This window comes from Phyllobates terribilis, unplaced genomic scaffold, assembly GCF_046119375.1.
Source record: "Phyllobates terribilis strain yellow unplaced genomic scaffold, ASM4611937v1 Scaffold_2__4_contigs__length_985480577, whole genome shotgun sequence".
Classification (NCBI taxonomy): Eukaryota; Metazoa; Chordata; class Amphibia; order Anura; family Dendrobatidae; genus Phyllobates; species Phyllobates terribilis.
Genome location: NW_027362762.1, coordinates 444,729,568 through 444,744,371, shown reverse-complemented (window position 1 = coordinate 444,744,371; position 14,804 = coordinate 444,729,568). Strand labels below are relative to the sequence as shown.

The 14,804-nt window shown below is 48.2% G+C and overlaps 1 protein-coding gene across 3 annotated transcripts in view; it reads left to right on the top strand.

Annotated features, from left to right (window-relative positions):
• Positions 1-14,804, top strand: part of USP32 (ubiquitin specific peptidase 32) — a 257,900-nt gene that overhangs the window by 95,212 nt on the left and 147,884 nt on the right. For all 3 annotated transcript variants that reach the window (XM_073665478.1, XM_073665477.1, XM_073665479.1), the window contains 3 exons: positions 11,226-11,341; positions 12,419-12,481; positions 14,299-14,382. In XM_073665478.1, the coding sequence (XP_073521579.1) occupies positions 11,226-11,341; positions 12,419-12,481; positions 14,299-14,382 (263 nt within the window). The remainder of the gene's footprint in view (positions 1-11,225; positions 11,342-12,418; positions 12,482-14,298; positions 14,383-14,804) is intronic.

The following is a 14,804-nucleotide window of genomic DNA, read 5'->3' as shown; positions in this document are numbered from 1 at the left end:
GGTCATTGTCCTGTTGAAAAATAAATGATGGTCCAACTAAACGCAAACCGGATGGAATAGCATACCGCTGCAAGATGCTGTGGTAGCCGTGCTGGTTCAGTATGCCTTCAATTTTGAATAAATCCCCAACAGTGTCACCAGCAAAGCACCCCCACACCATCACACCTCCTCCTCCATGCTTCACGGTGTGAACCAGGCATGTAGAGTCCATCCGTTCACCTTTTCTGTGTCACACAAAGACACGGTGGTTGGAACCAAAGATCTCAAATTTGGACTCATCAGACCAAAGCACAGATTTCCACTGGTCTAATGTCCATTCCTTGTGTTCTTTAGCCCAAACAAGTCTCTTCTGCTTGCTGCTTGTCCTTAGCAGTGGTTTCCTAGCAGCTATTTTACCATGAAGGCCTGCTGCACAAAGTCTCCTCTTAACAGTAGTTGTAGAGATGTGTCTGCTGCTAGAACTCTGTGTGGCATTGACCTGGTCTCTAATCTGAGCTGCTGGTGACTCGGATAAACTTATCCTCAGAAGCAGAGGTGACTCTTGGTCTTCCTTTCCTGGGGCGGTCCTCATATGAGCCAGTTTATTTGTAGCGCTTGATGGTTTTTGCAATTGCACTTGGGGACACTTTCAAAGTTTGCCCAATTTTTCACACTGACTGACCTTCATTTCTTAAAGTGATGATGGCCACTCGTTTTTCTTTACTTAGCTGCTTTTTTCTTGCCATAATACAAATTCTAACAGTCTATTCAGTAGGAATACAAATTCTAACAGTCTATTCAGTAGGACTATCAGCTGTGTATTCACCTGACTTCTGCACAACACAACTGATGGTCCCAACCCCATTTATAAGGCAAGAAATCCCACTTATTAAACCTGACAGGGCATACCTGTGAAGTGAAAACCATTTCCGGTGACTATCTCTTGAAGCTCATCAAGAGAATGCCAAGAGTGTGCAAAGCAGTCATCAAAGCAAAAGGTGGCTACTTTGAAGAACCTAGAATATAAGACATATTTTCAGTTGTTTCACACTTTTTTGTTAAGTATATAATTCCACATGTGTTAATTCATAGTTTTAATGCCTTCAGTGTGAATGTACAATTTTCAAAGTTATGAAAAGACAGAAAAATCTTTAAATGAGAAGGTGTGTCCAAACTTTTGGTCTGTACTGTACTGTGTGTGTGTGTGTGTGTGTGTGTGTGTGTGTGTGTGTGTGTGTGTGTGTGTGTGTGTGTGTGTGTGTGTGTATATGTATATATGTATATATGTAGTGCCGGCGTCCCTGCCCTCTGCTAGGCAGGGACGCTGTTCCCCTCACCGCTCTGCTCCGTGTCCGGCGTCCCTCTCCCGCTCTGCTGGCAGCGCGCGCTCCTTCCCGGCCACTGTGCTTGGGGCGCGCGCCCTCCCTCCCTCTTACAGGGGCCGCGCGCGCCGTCCTAAGGAGTCCCCGGCCAATGGCCGGAGGACTTTACCATATATAAGGCACCTCCTCCAAAATGGAGGTGCCCGAGCAATGTTGTTGCACCGTTCTACTCTGCTTCAGCCCTCAGGTCCCTTGCCAGTTACCTGCCAGTTACCTGCCAGATTCCTGCCAGCTTGCTGCCCTAATCCTGCCTGATTTCCTGTTACCTGCCTGCCTGCCTGAGGTCCGACGGTCTGCCTTACAACTCCGGTCAGTCTGTCTAAGGACCAACTTGCCCGCTCACCTGGGAGCGCACATCAGCTACCTGCCTGCTTGCCTGAGGTCCGACGGTCTGCCTTACAACTCCGGTCAGTCTGTCTATGGACCAGCTTGCCCGCTCACCTGGGAGCGCTTCTCCGCTACCTGCCTGCTTGCCTGCCCGGAGGCTCCGCTGTCACGTGCTGTGACCACCAGCTATTCCAGACTCTTGCCCGCTCACCTGGGAGCGCTTCTCCGCTACCTGCCTGCTTGCCAGCCCGGAGGCTCCGCTGTCACGTGCTGTGACCACCAGCTATTCCAGACTCTTGCCCGCTCACCTGGGAGCGCTTCTCCGCTACCTGCCTGCTTGCCTACCTGGAGGCTCCGCCGTCACGTGCTGTGACCACCTGCTATTCCAGAGACTCTCGCTTGCTCACCTGGGAGCACACATCCTCCATCTGCCTTGCTAGCCTACCTGGAGGTTCAGCCATCACAGGTCGTACCTACCCTTTACCTAGAGACTGCCCCGGTCACTTGCCGTGACCTCCAGCCCGTTCTTCCAGAGACTGCCCCGGTCACTTGCCGTGACCTCCAGCCCGTTCTTCCAGAGACTGCCCTGATCACTTGCCGTGACCTCCTGCCCGTACACCCAGAGACTGTCCCGGTCACCTGCTGTGACTGCCTGCCTGGTCGCCACCCGCTCCCTTACAAGGACCGCTCCCTTGTATAGTAGCCCAGAGGTTCCGCCTCCCAGACCCGTTACAGTTTGCTCGGGCCACGGAACCCGGTGGCACCCAAGCTCCCTCGCTCTCGGACCTGTGTCATGAACTGTCCCGTCAGAGGTCCCAACAGGAGTCCATCCTGGGTCACCTGCGGAATGTCAATACTCGCCTGGACACTCTGACTGCTCCACCAACAACCTCCGCCAGTGCCATGTCTCGCAATCCGGCAGCTCCGCTGTCCACTAACACCATGATATCCTACCCCGGACCTCGGCTTTCTGCACCTCCTCGCTTCGGAGGCGACTCAGCCCAGGCTCGGGGCTTCATAAATCAGTGCACCCTGCACTTTGAACTATTGTCCCACCAGTTTAACTCCGACCGAGCCAAAATTGCATTCATCATGTCCCATCTCACCGGGGAGGCCCTGGCCTGGCTAAATCCTCTATGGGAGAGAAGAGACCCCCTGGTGTCCAACTTGCCTGCTTTTCTCACGGCTTTCCGGAAAGTCTTCGACGAACCAGGACGGAAGACCTCATCCGCATCATCGTTGCTACGCCTCCGTCAGGAGAGTCTCACCGTGGGCCAATATGCCATACGGTTCCGTACCCTTCCCTCGGAGCTGGCCTGGGATAACGACGCTCTGGTTTCCGTCTTCTGTGAGGGTCTGTCCGGCCGTATTAAAGATGAACTTGCCGGTCGGGACATTCCTACCACTCTCGATGACTTAATAACTCTTGCCACCCGGATTGACCTACGGTTCCAGGAGCGTGCCAGAGAGGTCACCCGTGAGAGGAGGTTACCACGTCTAGCTCCTACTTTTCAGAAACCCGTCACTCCTTCTGTCTCTAACCAGGTACACCCTCCTGAGCCTATGCAGGTCGACCAGACCAAGATGGTCAAGACCCGTCAGGACTTACGCCGTGCCGAGGGGACCTGCTTCTACTGTGGCAGTAAGGAGCACCGGATCCGTGCCTGCCCGGAGAGGTCGGGAAACGCCTGTGTCTAGGTTCGCTCAGAGAGGTCCACCTAGACAAGAATAAATCCTCTCCATCCCTGCTGTTGTCAGTTTCAATCGTCTACGGGGAGAACCGTTATTTCGAACTAGCCCAACTGGACTCTGGAGCAGTCGGGAATCTTATTTCACAGTCCCTGGTAGAGAAATACCGCATCCCCACCAAACCTCTGGCTGTACCCTTGTCTGTTGCTGCCGTGGATGGGGGGCTCTTACCACGCCCCATCCAACTCATCACCGAATCCATTACTCTGCAGGTGGGAATGCTGCATTCTGAAAGTATCTCCTTCCATGTTCTGCCTGGACTCTCTCACGCCCTCTTGCTAGGCCTACCTTGGCTCCAGAAACATGCACCCGTTCTTGACTGGCAGACCGGAGAAGTCCTTCGCTGGGGACAGGGCTGCCATAAGACCTGTCTGGTTCCCGTTCATCCCGTCCGTCCTTCTCCTACCCCAGCTAATCTACCTGGACTTCCGATTCCTTATTGGTCTTATGCTGATGTCTTTAATAAAAAGGAGGCAGAGACACTACCCCCTCATAGACCATACGACTGCCCTTTCGACCTGTTACCTGGTACTTCTCCTCCCCGTGGGCGTATTTATCCATTATCCGCTGCTGAGACCCGGTCGATGTCCGAATATATTGAGGAGAATCTGGCCAGGGGATTCATCCGGAAATCCACCTCCCCGGCGGGAGCAGGCTTCTTTTTCGTCAAAAAGAAGGACGGCTCTCGCCGTCCCTGTATAGACTATAGAGGCCTTAACCAGATCACGGTGAAGAATAAGTACCCCCTTCCGCTCATTCCGGAGTTATTTGATCGTCTGAGGGGGGCTAGAATCTTCACCAAACTGGACCTCCGTGGGGCGTACAACCTGGTTCGTATCCGTCAGGGGGATGAATGGAAGACTGCATTCAACACCCGGGACGGCCACTATGAATGTCTGGTAATGCCCTTTGGCCTCTGTAACGCTCCTGCCGTCTTTCAAGAGTTGGTCAATGACATCTTCCGGGACCTTCTCTACTCCTGCGTAGTGGTGTACCTGGACGACATCTTGGTCTTCTCTCCGGATCTCCAGACTCACCGGAGTGATGTTCGTCAGGTCCTGCTCAGGCTCAGGCAGAACCATCTCTACGCTAAATATGAGAAGTGCCTCTTTGAGCAGACCTCGCTTCCGTTTCTGGGCTACATTATCTCTCAGACCGGCCTACAAATGGATTCTGAGAAACTGTCTGCCATCGAGAAATGGCCCCGACCAGAGGGGTTGAAGGCTATTCAACGGTTCCTGGGCTGCGCCAACTATTACCGCCTCTTCATCCTGCACTTCTCTTCCCGGACTGCCCCAATTTCCGCGCTCACCCGTAAGGGTACTAATCCCAAAGAGTGGCCGCCCGAAGCAGAGGAGGCCTTTCTTTCCCTAAAACAGGCCTTCTCTTCCGCCCCGGTGCTGCATCGCCCGGACGGCAACAAGCAGTTCTTCCTGGAAGTTGACGCCTCCTCCTCTGGAGCCGGAGCGGTACTTACTCAAAAATCATCTTCCGGGAGAATGGTAACTTGTGGCTTCTTCTCCAAACTCTTCTCCTCTTCTGAGCGCAACTATTCCATTGGAGACCGAGAGTTATTGGCCATCAAGCTGGCGTTGGAGGAGTGGCGTTACCTACTCGAGGGGGCTCTTCATCCGGTAATAATTTACACTGACCACAAGAACTTGGCTTACCTCCAGCATGCCCAGAGACTTAACCCGCGCCAAGCCCGGTGGTCCTTGTTTTTTGCTCGCTTTGATTTTGTTCTTCATTTTCGCCCGGCTGACAAAAACGTCAAAGCAGACGCCTTGTCCCGATCCTTTCTGGTGTCCGATCTCGAGGAAGAACCTAAACATATCATCGATCCCGCCAGAGTAATGCAGGTGGCTCCCGTGAGTCTAAATCGTCTCCCTCCCGGTAAGACGTTTGTTTCAGTACCTGATCGGGAGAAGATCCTACACTGGGGCCATTCGTCTAAACTAGCTGGCCACGCCGGTCAGAAAAAGACCCTCCAGCTTATTGCCCGGCACTATTGGTGGCCTACCCTGCACAAGGACATAATAGACTTTGTTTCTGCCTGTGTGTCCTGCGCCCGCAACAAAGTCCCGAGACATCTGCCAGCCGGACGCCTCCTTCCGCTTCCTGTACCTGCTGCCCCCTGGCAGCATATAGCAATGGACTTTATAACTGATCTCCCCGTCTCTGCCGGTTGTACGGTCATTTGGGTGGTCGCTGACCGCTTTTCTAAGATGGCTCACTTTATTCCCCTGCCAGGCCTTCCGTCTGCACCCGAGCTGGCTAAAGACTTTATCCGCCACATCTTCCGTCTTCATGGCCTGCCCCTCCACATCGTGTCGGATCGTGGGGTACAGTTCACCTCACGTTTCTGGAGAGCCACTTGTAAACTACTAGACGTCACCCTGGACTTCTCTTCCGCTTACCACCCACAGTCCAATGGTCAAGTGGAGCGGATCAATCAGAACCTGACCAGTTACCTCCGGCACTTCGTTAATGCCCACCATTCTGACTGGGTGGATCTCCTACCATGGGCCGAGTTCTCTTATAATAATCACGAGAGCGAATCCTCCTCCAAATCCCCGTTTTTTGTAGTCTTTGGTCAGCATCCTCGGATTCCTTTTCCTGTCTCCACCTCTGTGGACAACCCGGCTGCGGAATCTCTCGTTAGCAAATTTTCCTCCATATGGGAGAGTACCCGGTCCGCACTCCTTCTGTCATCCGAGCGTATGAAAAGACACGCTGACAAAAAACGCCTGGATCCTCCACAATTTCGTCCAGGAGATAAAGTCTGGCTCTCATCTAAATATGTTCGACTCAAGATACCTTCTTACAAGTTAGGACCTCGGTTCATCGGTCCTCTGGAGGTCATCAGTCAGATCAACCCGGTGGCCTATAAATTGAAACTCCCGGCCAACTTACGGATCCCTAACTCCTTCCATGTATCTCTCCTCAAACCCGTGGTGCTTAACTCTTTTTCCAAGTCTACAGGTACGCCTCCTGCTCCGGTTTCTGCTGAGGACGAGTTTGAGGTAGAGAACATTCTTGCCACCAAAAGGGTAAGAGGAAAGACCTTTTTTCTGGTAGATTGGAAGGGGTTTGGTCCTGAGGAGAGAACGTGGGAGCCCCGGGAGAACATCCATGCCCCTCTCATCCTAGCTAAATTTCTATCTGGCCTAAAAAAGGGGGGGCCTAAAGGGGGGGGTACTGTAGTGCCGGCGTCTCTGCCCTCTGCTAGGCAGGGACGCTGTTCCCCTCACCGCTCTGCTCCGTGCCCGGCGTCCCTTTCCCGCTCTGCTGGCAGCGCACGCTCCTTCCCGGCCACTGTGCTTAGGGCGCGCGCGCCCTCCCTCCCTCTTAAAGGGGCTGCGCGCGCCGTCCTAAGGAGTCCCCGGCCAATGGCCGGAGGACTTTACCATATATAAGGCACCTCCTCCAAAATGGAGGTGCCCGAGCAATGTTGTTGCACCGTTCTACTCTGCTTCAGCCCTCAGGTCCCTTGCCAGTTACCTGCCAGTTACCTGCCAGATTCCTGCCAGCTTGCTGCCCTAATCCTGCCTGATTTCCTGTTACCTGCCTGCCTGCCTGAGGTCCGACGGTCTGCCTTACAACTCCGGTCAGTCTGTCTAAGGACCAACTTGCCCGCTCACCTGGGAGCGCACATCAGCTACCTGCCTGCTTGCCTGAGGTCCGACGATCTGCCTTACAACTCCGGTCAGTGTGTCTATGGACCAGCTTGCCCGCTCACCTGGGAGCGCTTCTCCGCTACCTGCCTGCTTGCCTGCCCGGAGGCTCCGCTGTCACGTGCTGTGACCACCAGCTATTCCAGACTCTTGCCCGCTCACCTGGGAGCGCTTCTCCGCTACCTGCCTGCTTGCCAGCCCGGAGGCTCCGCTGTCACGTGCTGTGACCACCAGCTATTCCAGACTCTTGCCCGCTCACCTGGGAGCGCTTCTCCGCTACCTGCCTGCTTGCCTACCTGGAGGCTCCGCCGTCACGTGCTGTGACCACCTGCTATTCCAGAGACTCTCGCTTGCTCACCTGGGAGCACACATCCTCCATCTGCCTTGCTAGCCTACCTGGAGGTTCAGCCATCACAGGTCGTACCTACCCTTTACCTAGAGACTGCCCCGGTCACTTGCCGTGACCTCCAGCCCGTTCTTCCAGAGACTGCCCCGGTCACTTGCCGTGACCTCCAGCCCGTTCTTCCAGAGACTGCCCTGATCACTTGCCGTGACCTCCTGCCCGTACACCCAGAGACTGTCCCGGTCACCTGCTGTGACTGCCTGCCTGGTCGCCACCCGCTCCCTTACAAGGACCGCTCCCTTGTATAGTAGCCCAGAGGTTCTGCCTCCCAGACCCGTTACAATATATAATATATATATATATACACACACATACATACACTGCTCAAAAAAATAAAGGGAACACTCAAATAACACATCCTAGATCTGAATGAATGAAATATTCTCATTGAATGCTTTGTTCTGTACAAAGTTGAATGTGCTGACAACAAAATCACACAAAAATCATCAATGGAAATCAAATTTATTAACCAATGGAGGCCTGGATTTGGAGTCACCCCCTAAATTAAAGTGCAAAAACACACTACAGGCTGATTCAACTTTGATGTAATGTCCTTAAAACAAGTCAAAATGAGGCTCCGTATTGTGTGTGGCCTCCACGTGCCTGTATGACCTCCCTACAATGCCCGGGCATGCTCCTGATGAGGTTGCGGATGGTCTTCTGTGGGATCTCCTCCCAGACCTGGACTAAAGCATCCACCAACTCCTGGACAGTCTGTGGTGCAACGTGACGTTGGTGGATGGAGCGAGACATGATGTCCCAGATGTGCTCAATCGGATTCAGGTCTGGGGAACGGGCGGGCCAGTCCATAGCTTGAATGCCTTCATCTTGCAGGAACTGCTGACACACTCCAGCCACATGAGGTTTGGCATTGTCCTGGATTAGAAGGAACCCAGGGCCAACTGCACCAGCATATGGTCTCACAAGGGGTCTGAGGATCTCATCTAGGTACCTAATGGCAGTCAGACTACCTCTGGCGAGCACATGTAGGGCTGTGCGGCCCTCCAAAGAAATGCCACCCCACACCATTACTGACCCACTGCCAAACCGGTCATGCTGAAGGATGTTGCAGGCAGCAGAGCGCTCTCCACTGCGTCTCCAGACTCTGTCACGTCTGTCACATGTGCTCAGTGAGAACCTGCTTTCAACTGTGAAGAGCACAGGGCACCAGTGGCGACTTTGCCAATCCTGGTGTTCTGCGGTAAATGCCGAGCGTCCTGCACAGTGTTGGGCAGTGGGCACAACTGCCATCTGTGGATGTCGGGTCTTAATGCCACCCTCATGAAAGTCGGTTTCTAACCGTTTGTGCAGACACATGCACATTTGTGGCCTGCTCGAGGTCATTTTGCAGGGCTCTGGCATTGCGTCTCCTGTGCCTCCTTGCACAAAGGCGGAGGTAGCGGTCCTGCTGCTGGGTTGCTATGACCACTTTCACGTCTCCTGGTGTACTGGCCTGTCTCCTGGTAGCGCCTCCAGCCTCTGGACACAACGCTGACAGACACAGCAAACCTTCTTGCCACAGCTTGCATTGATGTGCCATCCTGGATGAGCTGCACTACCTGAGCAACTTCTGTGGGTTGTAGAGTCAGTCTCATGCTACCACGAGTGTGAAAGCACAACCAACATTCAAAAGTGACCAAAACATCAGCCAGAAAGCATTGGTACTGAGATGTGGTCTGTGGTCCCCACCTGCAAGAACCACTCCTTTATTGAGGGTGTCTTGGTAATTGCCAATAATTTCCATCTATTGTCTATTCCATTTGCACAACAGCATGTGAAATTGATTGTCAATCAGTGCTGCTTCCTAAGTGGACAGTTTGATTTACTTGGAGTTATATTCTGTTGTTTAAGTGTTCCCTTTATTTTTTTGAGCAGTGTATATATATATAATATATATATATATATATATATATATATATACACATATACATATACAGTTGGGTCCATATATATTTGGACAGAGACAACATTTTTCTAATTTTGGTTCTAGACATTACCACAATGAATTTTAAACAAAACAATTCAGATGCAGTTGAAGTTCAGACTTTCAGCTTTCATTTGAGGGTATCCACATTAAAATTGGATGAAGGGTTTAGGAGTTTCAGCTCCTTAACATGTACCACCCTGTTTTTAAAGGGACCAAAAGTAATTGGACAGATTAAATAATTGTAAATAAAATGTTCATTTCTAGTACTTGGTTGAAAACCCTTTGTTGGCAATGACTGCCTGAAGTCTTGAACTCATGGACATCACCAGACGCTGTGTTTCCTCCTTTTTGATGCTCTGCCAGGCCTTCACTGCGGTGGTTTTCAGTTGCTGTTTGTTTGTGGGCCTTTCTGTCTGAAGTTTACTCTTTAACAAGTGAAATGCATGCTCAATTGGGTTGAGATCAGGTAACTGACTTGGCCATTCAAGAATATTCCACTTCTTTGCTTTAATAAACTCCTAGGTTGCTTTGGCTTTATGTTTTGGGTCATTGTCCATCTGTAGTATGAAACGACGACCAATCAGTTTGGCTGCATTTGACTGGATCTGAGCACAAAGTATGGCTCTGAATACATCAGAATTAATTTGACTGCTTCTGTCCTGTGTCACGTTATCAATAAACACTAGTGACCCAGCGCCACTGGCAGCCATGCATGCCCAAGCCATCACACTGCCTCTGCTGTGTTTTACAGATGATGTGGTATGCTTTGGATCATGAGCTGTACCACGCCTTTGCCATACTTTTCTCTTTCCATCATTCTGGTAGAGGTTGATCTTGGTTTCATCTATCCAAAGAATGTCCTTCCAGAACTGTGCTGGCTTTTTTAGATGTTTTTTAGCAAAGTCCAGTCTAGCCTTTTTATTCTTGATGCTTATGAGTGGCTTGCACCGTGCAGTGAACCCTCTGTAGTTACTTTCATGCAGTCTTCTCTTTAGGGTAGATTTGGATATTGATACGCCTACCTCCTGGATAGTGTTGTTCACTTGATTGGCTGTTGTGAAGGGGTTTCTCTTCACCATGAGAATTATTCTACGATCATCCACCACTGTTGTCATCCGTGGGCTCCCAGGTCTTTTTGCATTGATGAGTTCACCAGTGCTTTCTTTCTTTCTCAGGATGTACCAAACAGTAGATTTTGCCACTCCTAATATTGTAGCAATTTCTCGAATGAATTTCTATTTTTGCAGCTTAAGGATGGCTTGTTTCACCTACATGGAGAGCTCCTTTGACCGCATGTGTACTTCACAGCAAAACCTTCCAAATGCAAGCACCACACCTCAAATCAACTCCAGGCCTTTTATCTGCTTAATTGAGAATGACATAAAGAAGGGATTGCCCACACCTGTCCATCAAATAGCCTTGGAGTCAATTGTCCAATTACTTTTGATACCTTTAAAAACAGGGTGGCAGATGTTAAGGAGCTGAAACTCCTAAACCCTTCATCCAATTTTAATGTGGATACCCTCAAATGAAAGCTGAAAGTCTGAACTTCAACTGCATCTGAATTGTTTTGTTTAAAATTCATTGTGGTAATGTCTAGAACCAAAATTAGAAAAATGTTGTTTCTGTCCAAATATATATGGACCTAACTGTGTATATATATATTTGTATATATTAATAGTGATTTTTTTAAATGAAGTATTGAAAAATAGTATTGGGCATATGAAAAATGACCAGGGTGAAGGAACACATTCATTATTTGTCTTTTTTTTTCCCTTAAATAGTTTGCTTCAAGGTATTTGACATAGACCGTGATGGTGTTTTGTCCCGTACTGAGCTGGAAGAGATGGTTCCTGCACTACTAGAAGTCTGGAAAGATAACCGCACTGATGCCATACCTGTAAGCGCTCCACTCACTTATATTGTAACTGATACTGTCAGCCAATATAATAATATTGATATTGTATTACAGATTATCCTATTAGAAGTAATGGTGACATTGAGTTTCTGTCTGCCCACTTCCTTTAGCAATCAGATTACAGCTCTTTTTTTCTAGTTAAGACACTGATTTTGTATTTCTAATATTTCAGTAGATCAGGCTTTAATGTGTTTCACTTCCGATGACTTTTCAGCATTATGTATTTGAGATGTTTTAATTGACTTTTCATAAATGCTTACTATACTTTCAACAAATCAAAAGAAAAAGTGAACATAAGTCCGTTTACACTGCATAATTATCATGAGCGAACCGTTTAATTTAGGGGCAGAGACTCTGTTTCCAGTGATGTGGTACTTACTGGGCTGCTTGCAGTCATTTTGATAAAATGAGTGTCTTAGCTCCTGCAGATCTAGAGGTTTTCTGAAAGCTAAGCTCCGCATAACCCGCCCCTACAAGTGATTGACCGCTTTCTGCCCTTGTACAATGTACACAGAAAACTGCCAGTCAATGATTGGGGCGTTTTATACAGAGCTTATGAATATGTTTGACTACCTGCCAGTTGTTTTACTAGTCCTCTACTGTTAATCTCCTGCTAATAAAACAATGATTCTACCAAAACTGCACTGAGCAGCCCAATAAGTGATGATTGGCAAAACTCTAGTGACACTTCATTCCTCCACTATCTCACCATTATATAAAAAAAACAGGTCAAATTCGTCTTGCACAAGAACAAACGGACTGTCAGAATATTGAAGTTTATGGAGTGTAGAGGGGGGTTGGAAAATTGCAGTGTTGAGAAGGGGTTAAATTAGAGAGACTTTTTGGAAAGTGCTATTAGAAATGTTTTACATACTAAGGTTAAACAATAGGCTGTGTACTGACACCTGTCAAAAGATCTGCACTATAGCTCACATCCGAAGAGCTCATGTCTAGCCGCTGCATTTCTGCACGTTCCCCTGATGCCATTATTACATGCTTTTATTAAATGCTTGCTGCTGCAGCGCACATTGGTTTATCAATATTCTTAACTTTTTGCAGGAATTACACTTGAATCTTTCTGATATCATCGACAATATACTAAAAACTCATGACACAACGAAGGTAAGCTGCTCCATATTTAAAGAGGTCTCAGCGATGTGAGATGAGAATAGTGGTTTATATGAGGCGGACACTGGTAGCTGGGATCACAGAAACAGCCGAAAAGGTTGTGCTTCTAGGTTTTCGGACCTCTGATAGAAATGAATGAGCATTAAAGAGGAGGCATAAAACTGAGCTACAATGTTTCCATAACTCAGGAGTTACAGAAATAACATTGCTCGCCTTGATGAGCTGTTTCACTTAAGGCTATGTGCCCACGTTGCATTTATGAAGCAGAAAATTTCTGCTGCATAAATGCAAGTCCTCTCCCGGAAAAACGCATGCGGAATTCCGCACGCGTTTATCGCGCATTTTTCGCGCGTTTATCACGCGTTTTCCACATGCGGAATTGCCTTGCGTTTTTTATGCATTGGACAAAGGCAATTCCGCTTGCGGAAACTCAAAATTAAATGACATGCTGCGGATTTTTGAACGCGGCATAAACGCTGCGGAAAAATCCGCAGCATGTGCATAGAACTTGCGGAATCCCATTGGGGACCATGTGGTGCGGATATACATGCGTTTTTCAAGCGTTTACGCTGCGGAAATTCCGCAGCATATACGCTTGAAAAATGCTACGTGGGCACACAGCCTAACAGTCACTTCTATGGGAGTTACAGAAACTGATGACCAGAGCCTGCTTGGCTAGTAACATATTCCTGGCTACCCCTGGTGGCTGACTATGACAGATATTGTATGCTTATCTTAGCTTTGAAGGGCTAAGTTGGAAATATTCCCAGAATTTTTAACATTTCATTAGTATTGTTGAGCAAAAAGAATTGCAAGACACTTGTCCAGTGGTCAGGTTATTAGTCTGTGGCTACCTCCTACTACCTGTGACATTGCAGTGCCTCTTCTGATTGGGCTGTCACAACGTCATGTCTGTTTGAGGGTCCACAGACTTCCAAGTGGTTCCTGGACCAGGTCTCTGTGAATCTTTTTGCTCTGCTGTTTTCCTTGGTCTCCATGCTAAATAGATAAAAGATCTTGAACAGTGGGGGAAAACTGCACTCTGTGTACTTGATAAGCTTATTAAAGCACCACTCCAATGTTTTTTTTAAATTATATTGCAGTGCTGAAATGTTGTTACTATCCTAAGTTACCTAGTCTTATACTTATCAGCTGCCTGCCGTCTTCTGCTCTTCTCAGCGCCACTCCGATCCGCACCGTTATCTTATGACCGCAACTTCTGACTGAATGGAAGTCAGAGGTAACGGTCACAAGCTCTCAGTGTAAGTCAGTGAGGGCCTTGTTCTGGCTCTCATAGCCTTGTATTGCGTAGTGACTTCTGGATCACCCAGCAAATACTGGAGCGACCCAGATCAACGTGCTGGAGACCGACAGGAGTGGTGCCAGGAACAGATGAAGACAGTGGCTGGTAAGTATAAGACCGGGGGCAGTTTAGTTGCACCACTCCAGTGCTGCAATAAAAAAACAAAGCACCAGACTCATCCACTCACTATAGTTGTAGTTTAAGAAACATCTACTAATAATAATGGTTAATAAAAATAACTATTTGTAATAATGTCCACTGCTACAAAATATATAATTTTTGTTGCTCATTGCCCATATTACCTGTCTAAATTACTGGTGAGTCTATTCTCCAAAGTAACAAAAAGAAAGACAAAATTCAAAGGGGTTAACTACATTTTATGGGGTGTTACCATTTACAGAGTATGGCTTCTCTTAAAGTAGTCAGCCCAGTTTTTTGCTGTTAAGGTTTTTCTGTTAGACCCACTGTTTAATCTGGTACTTTACGATCTTTGTGAATTTTTTTACAGAGTGGGCACCTTACCCTGGAAGATTACCAGATATGGAGTGTTAAAAGTGCTCTTGCCAACGAGTTTTTAAACCTTCTTTTCCAGGTAAGGGTTTTAATAATTTAATAAATATTGGGATGATCTTCTATATGAGAAGTTGTTGTTTCTGTCCTGTACGTATGAGAAAAACTATTGTTTATTTGACTCAGCATTAGATGGTTTCTTTAAATGTCACTTTCCATTTGCAGGAGTATAGCAGGTATTCTTTTATTCACGTCATTCCCTATACCGTCCAAAGCACTTTTTATATTGTCTGTTAAAGGGCTTGTTTGATCATTAGATATTAATGTCCTATCCATAGGACAGGTAATCAACTTCAGATTGGTGGGGTCCAACACTCAGCGCCTCATCAATCAGCTGTTATAAGCTCTAGTAACAGCTGGATGTAAAAACATTTGGAATAATAAGTAAAAAAGTCTCAAAATTTAGGAACAACCCAGAGTGGCGCCTACTTTTTTGTGACTTCT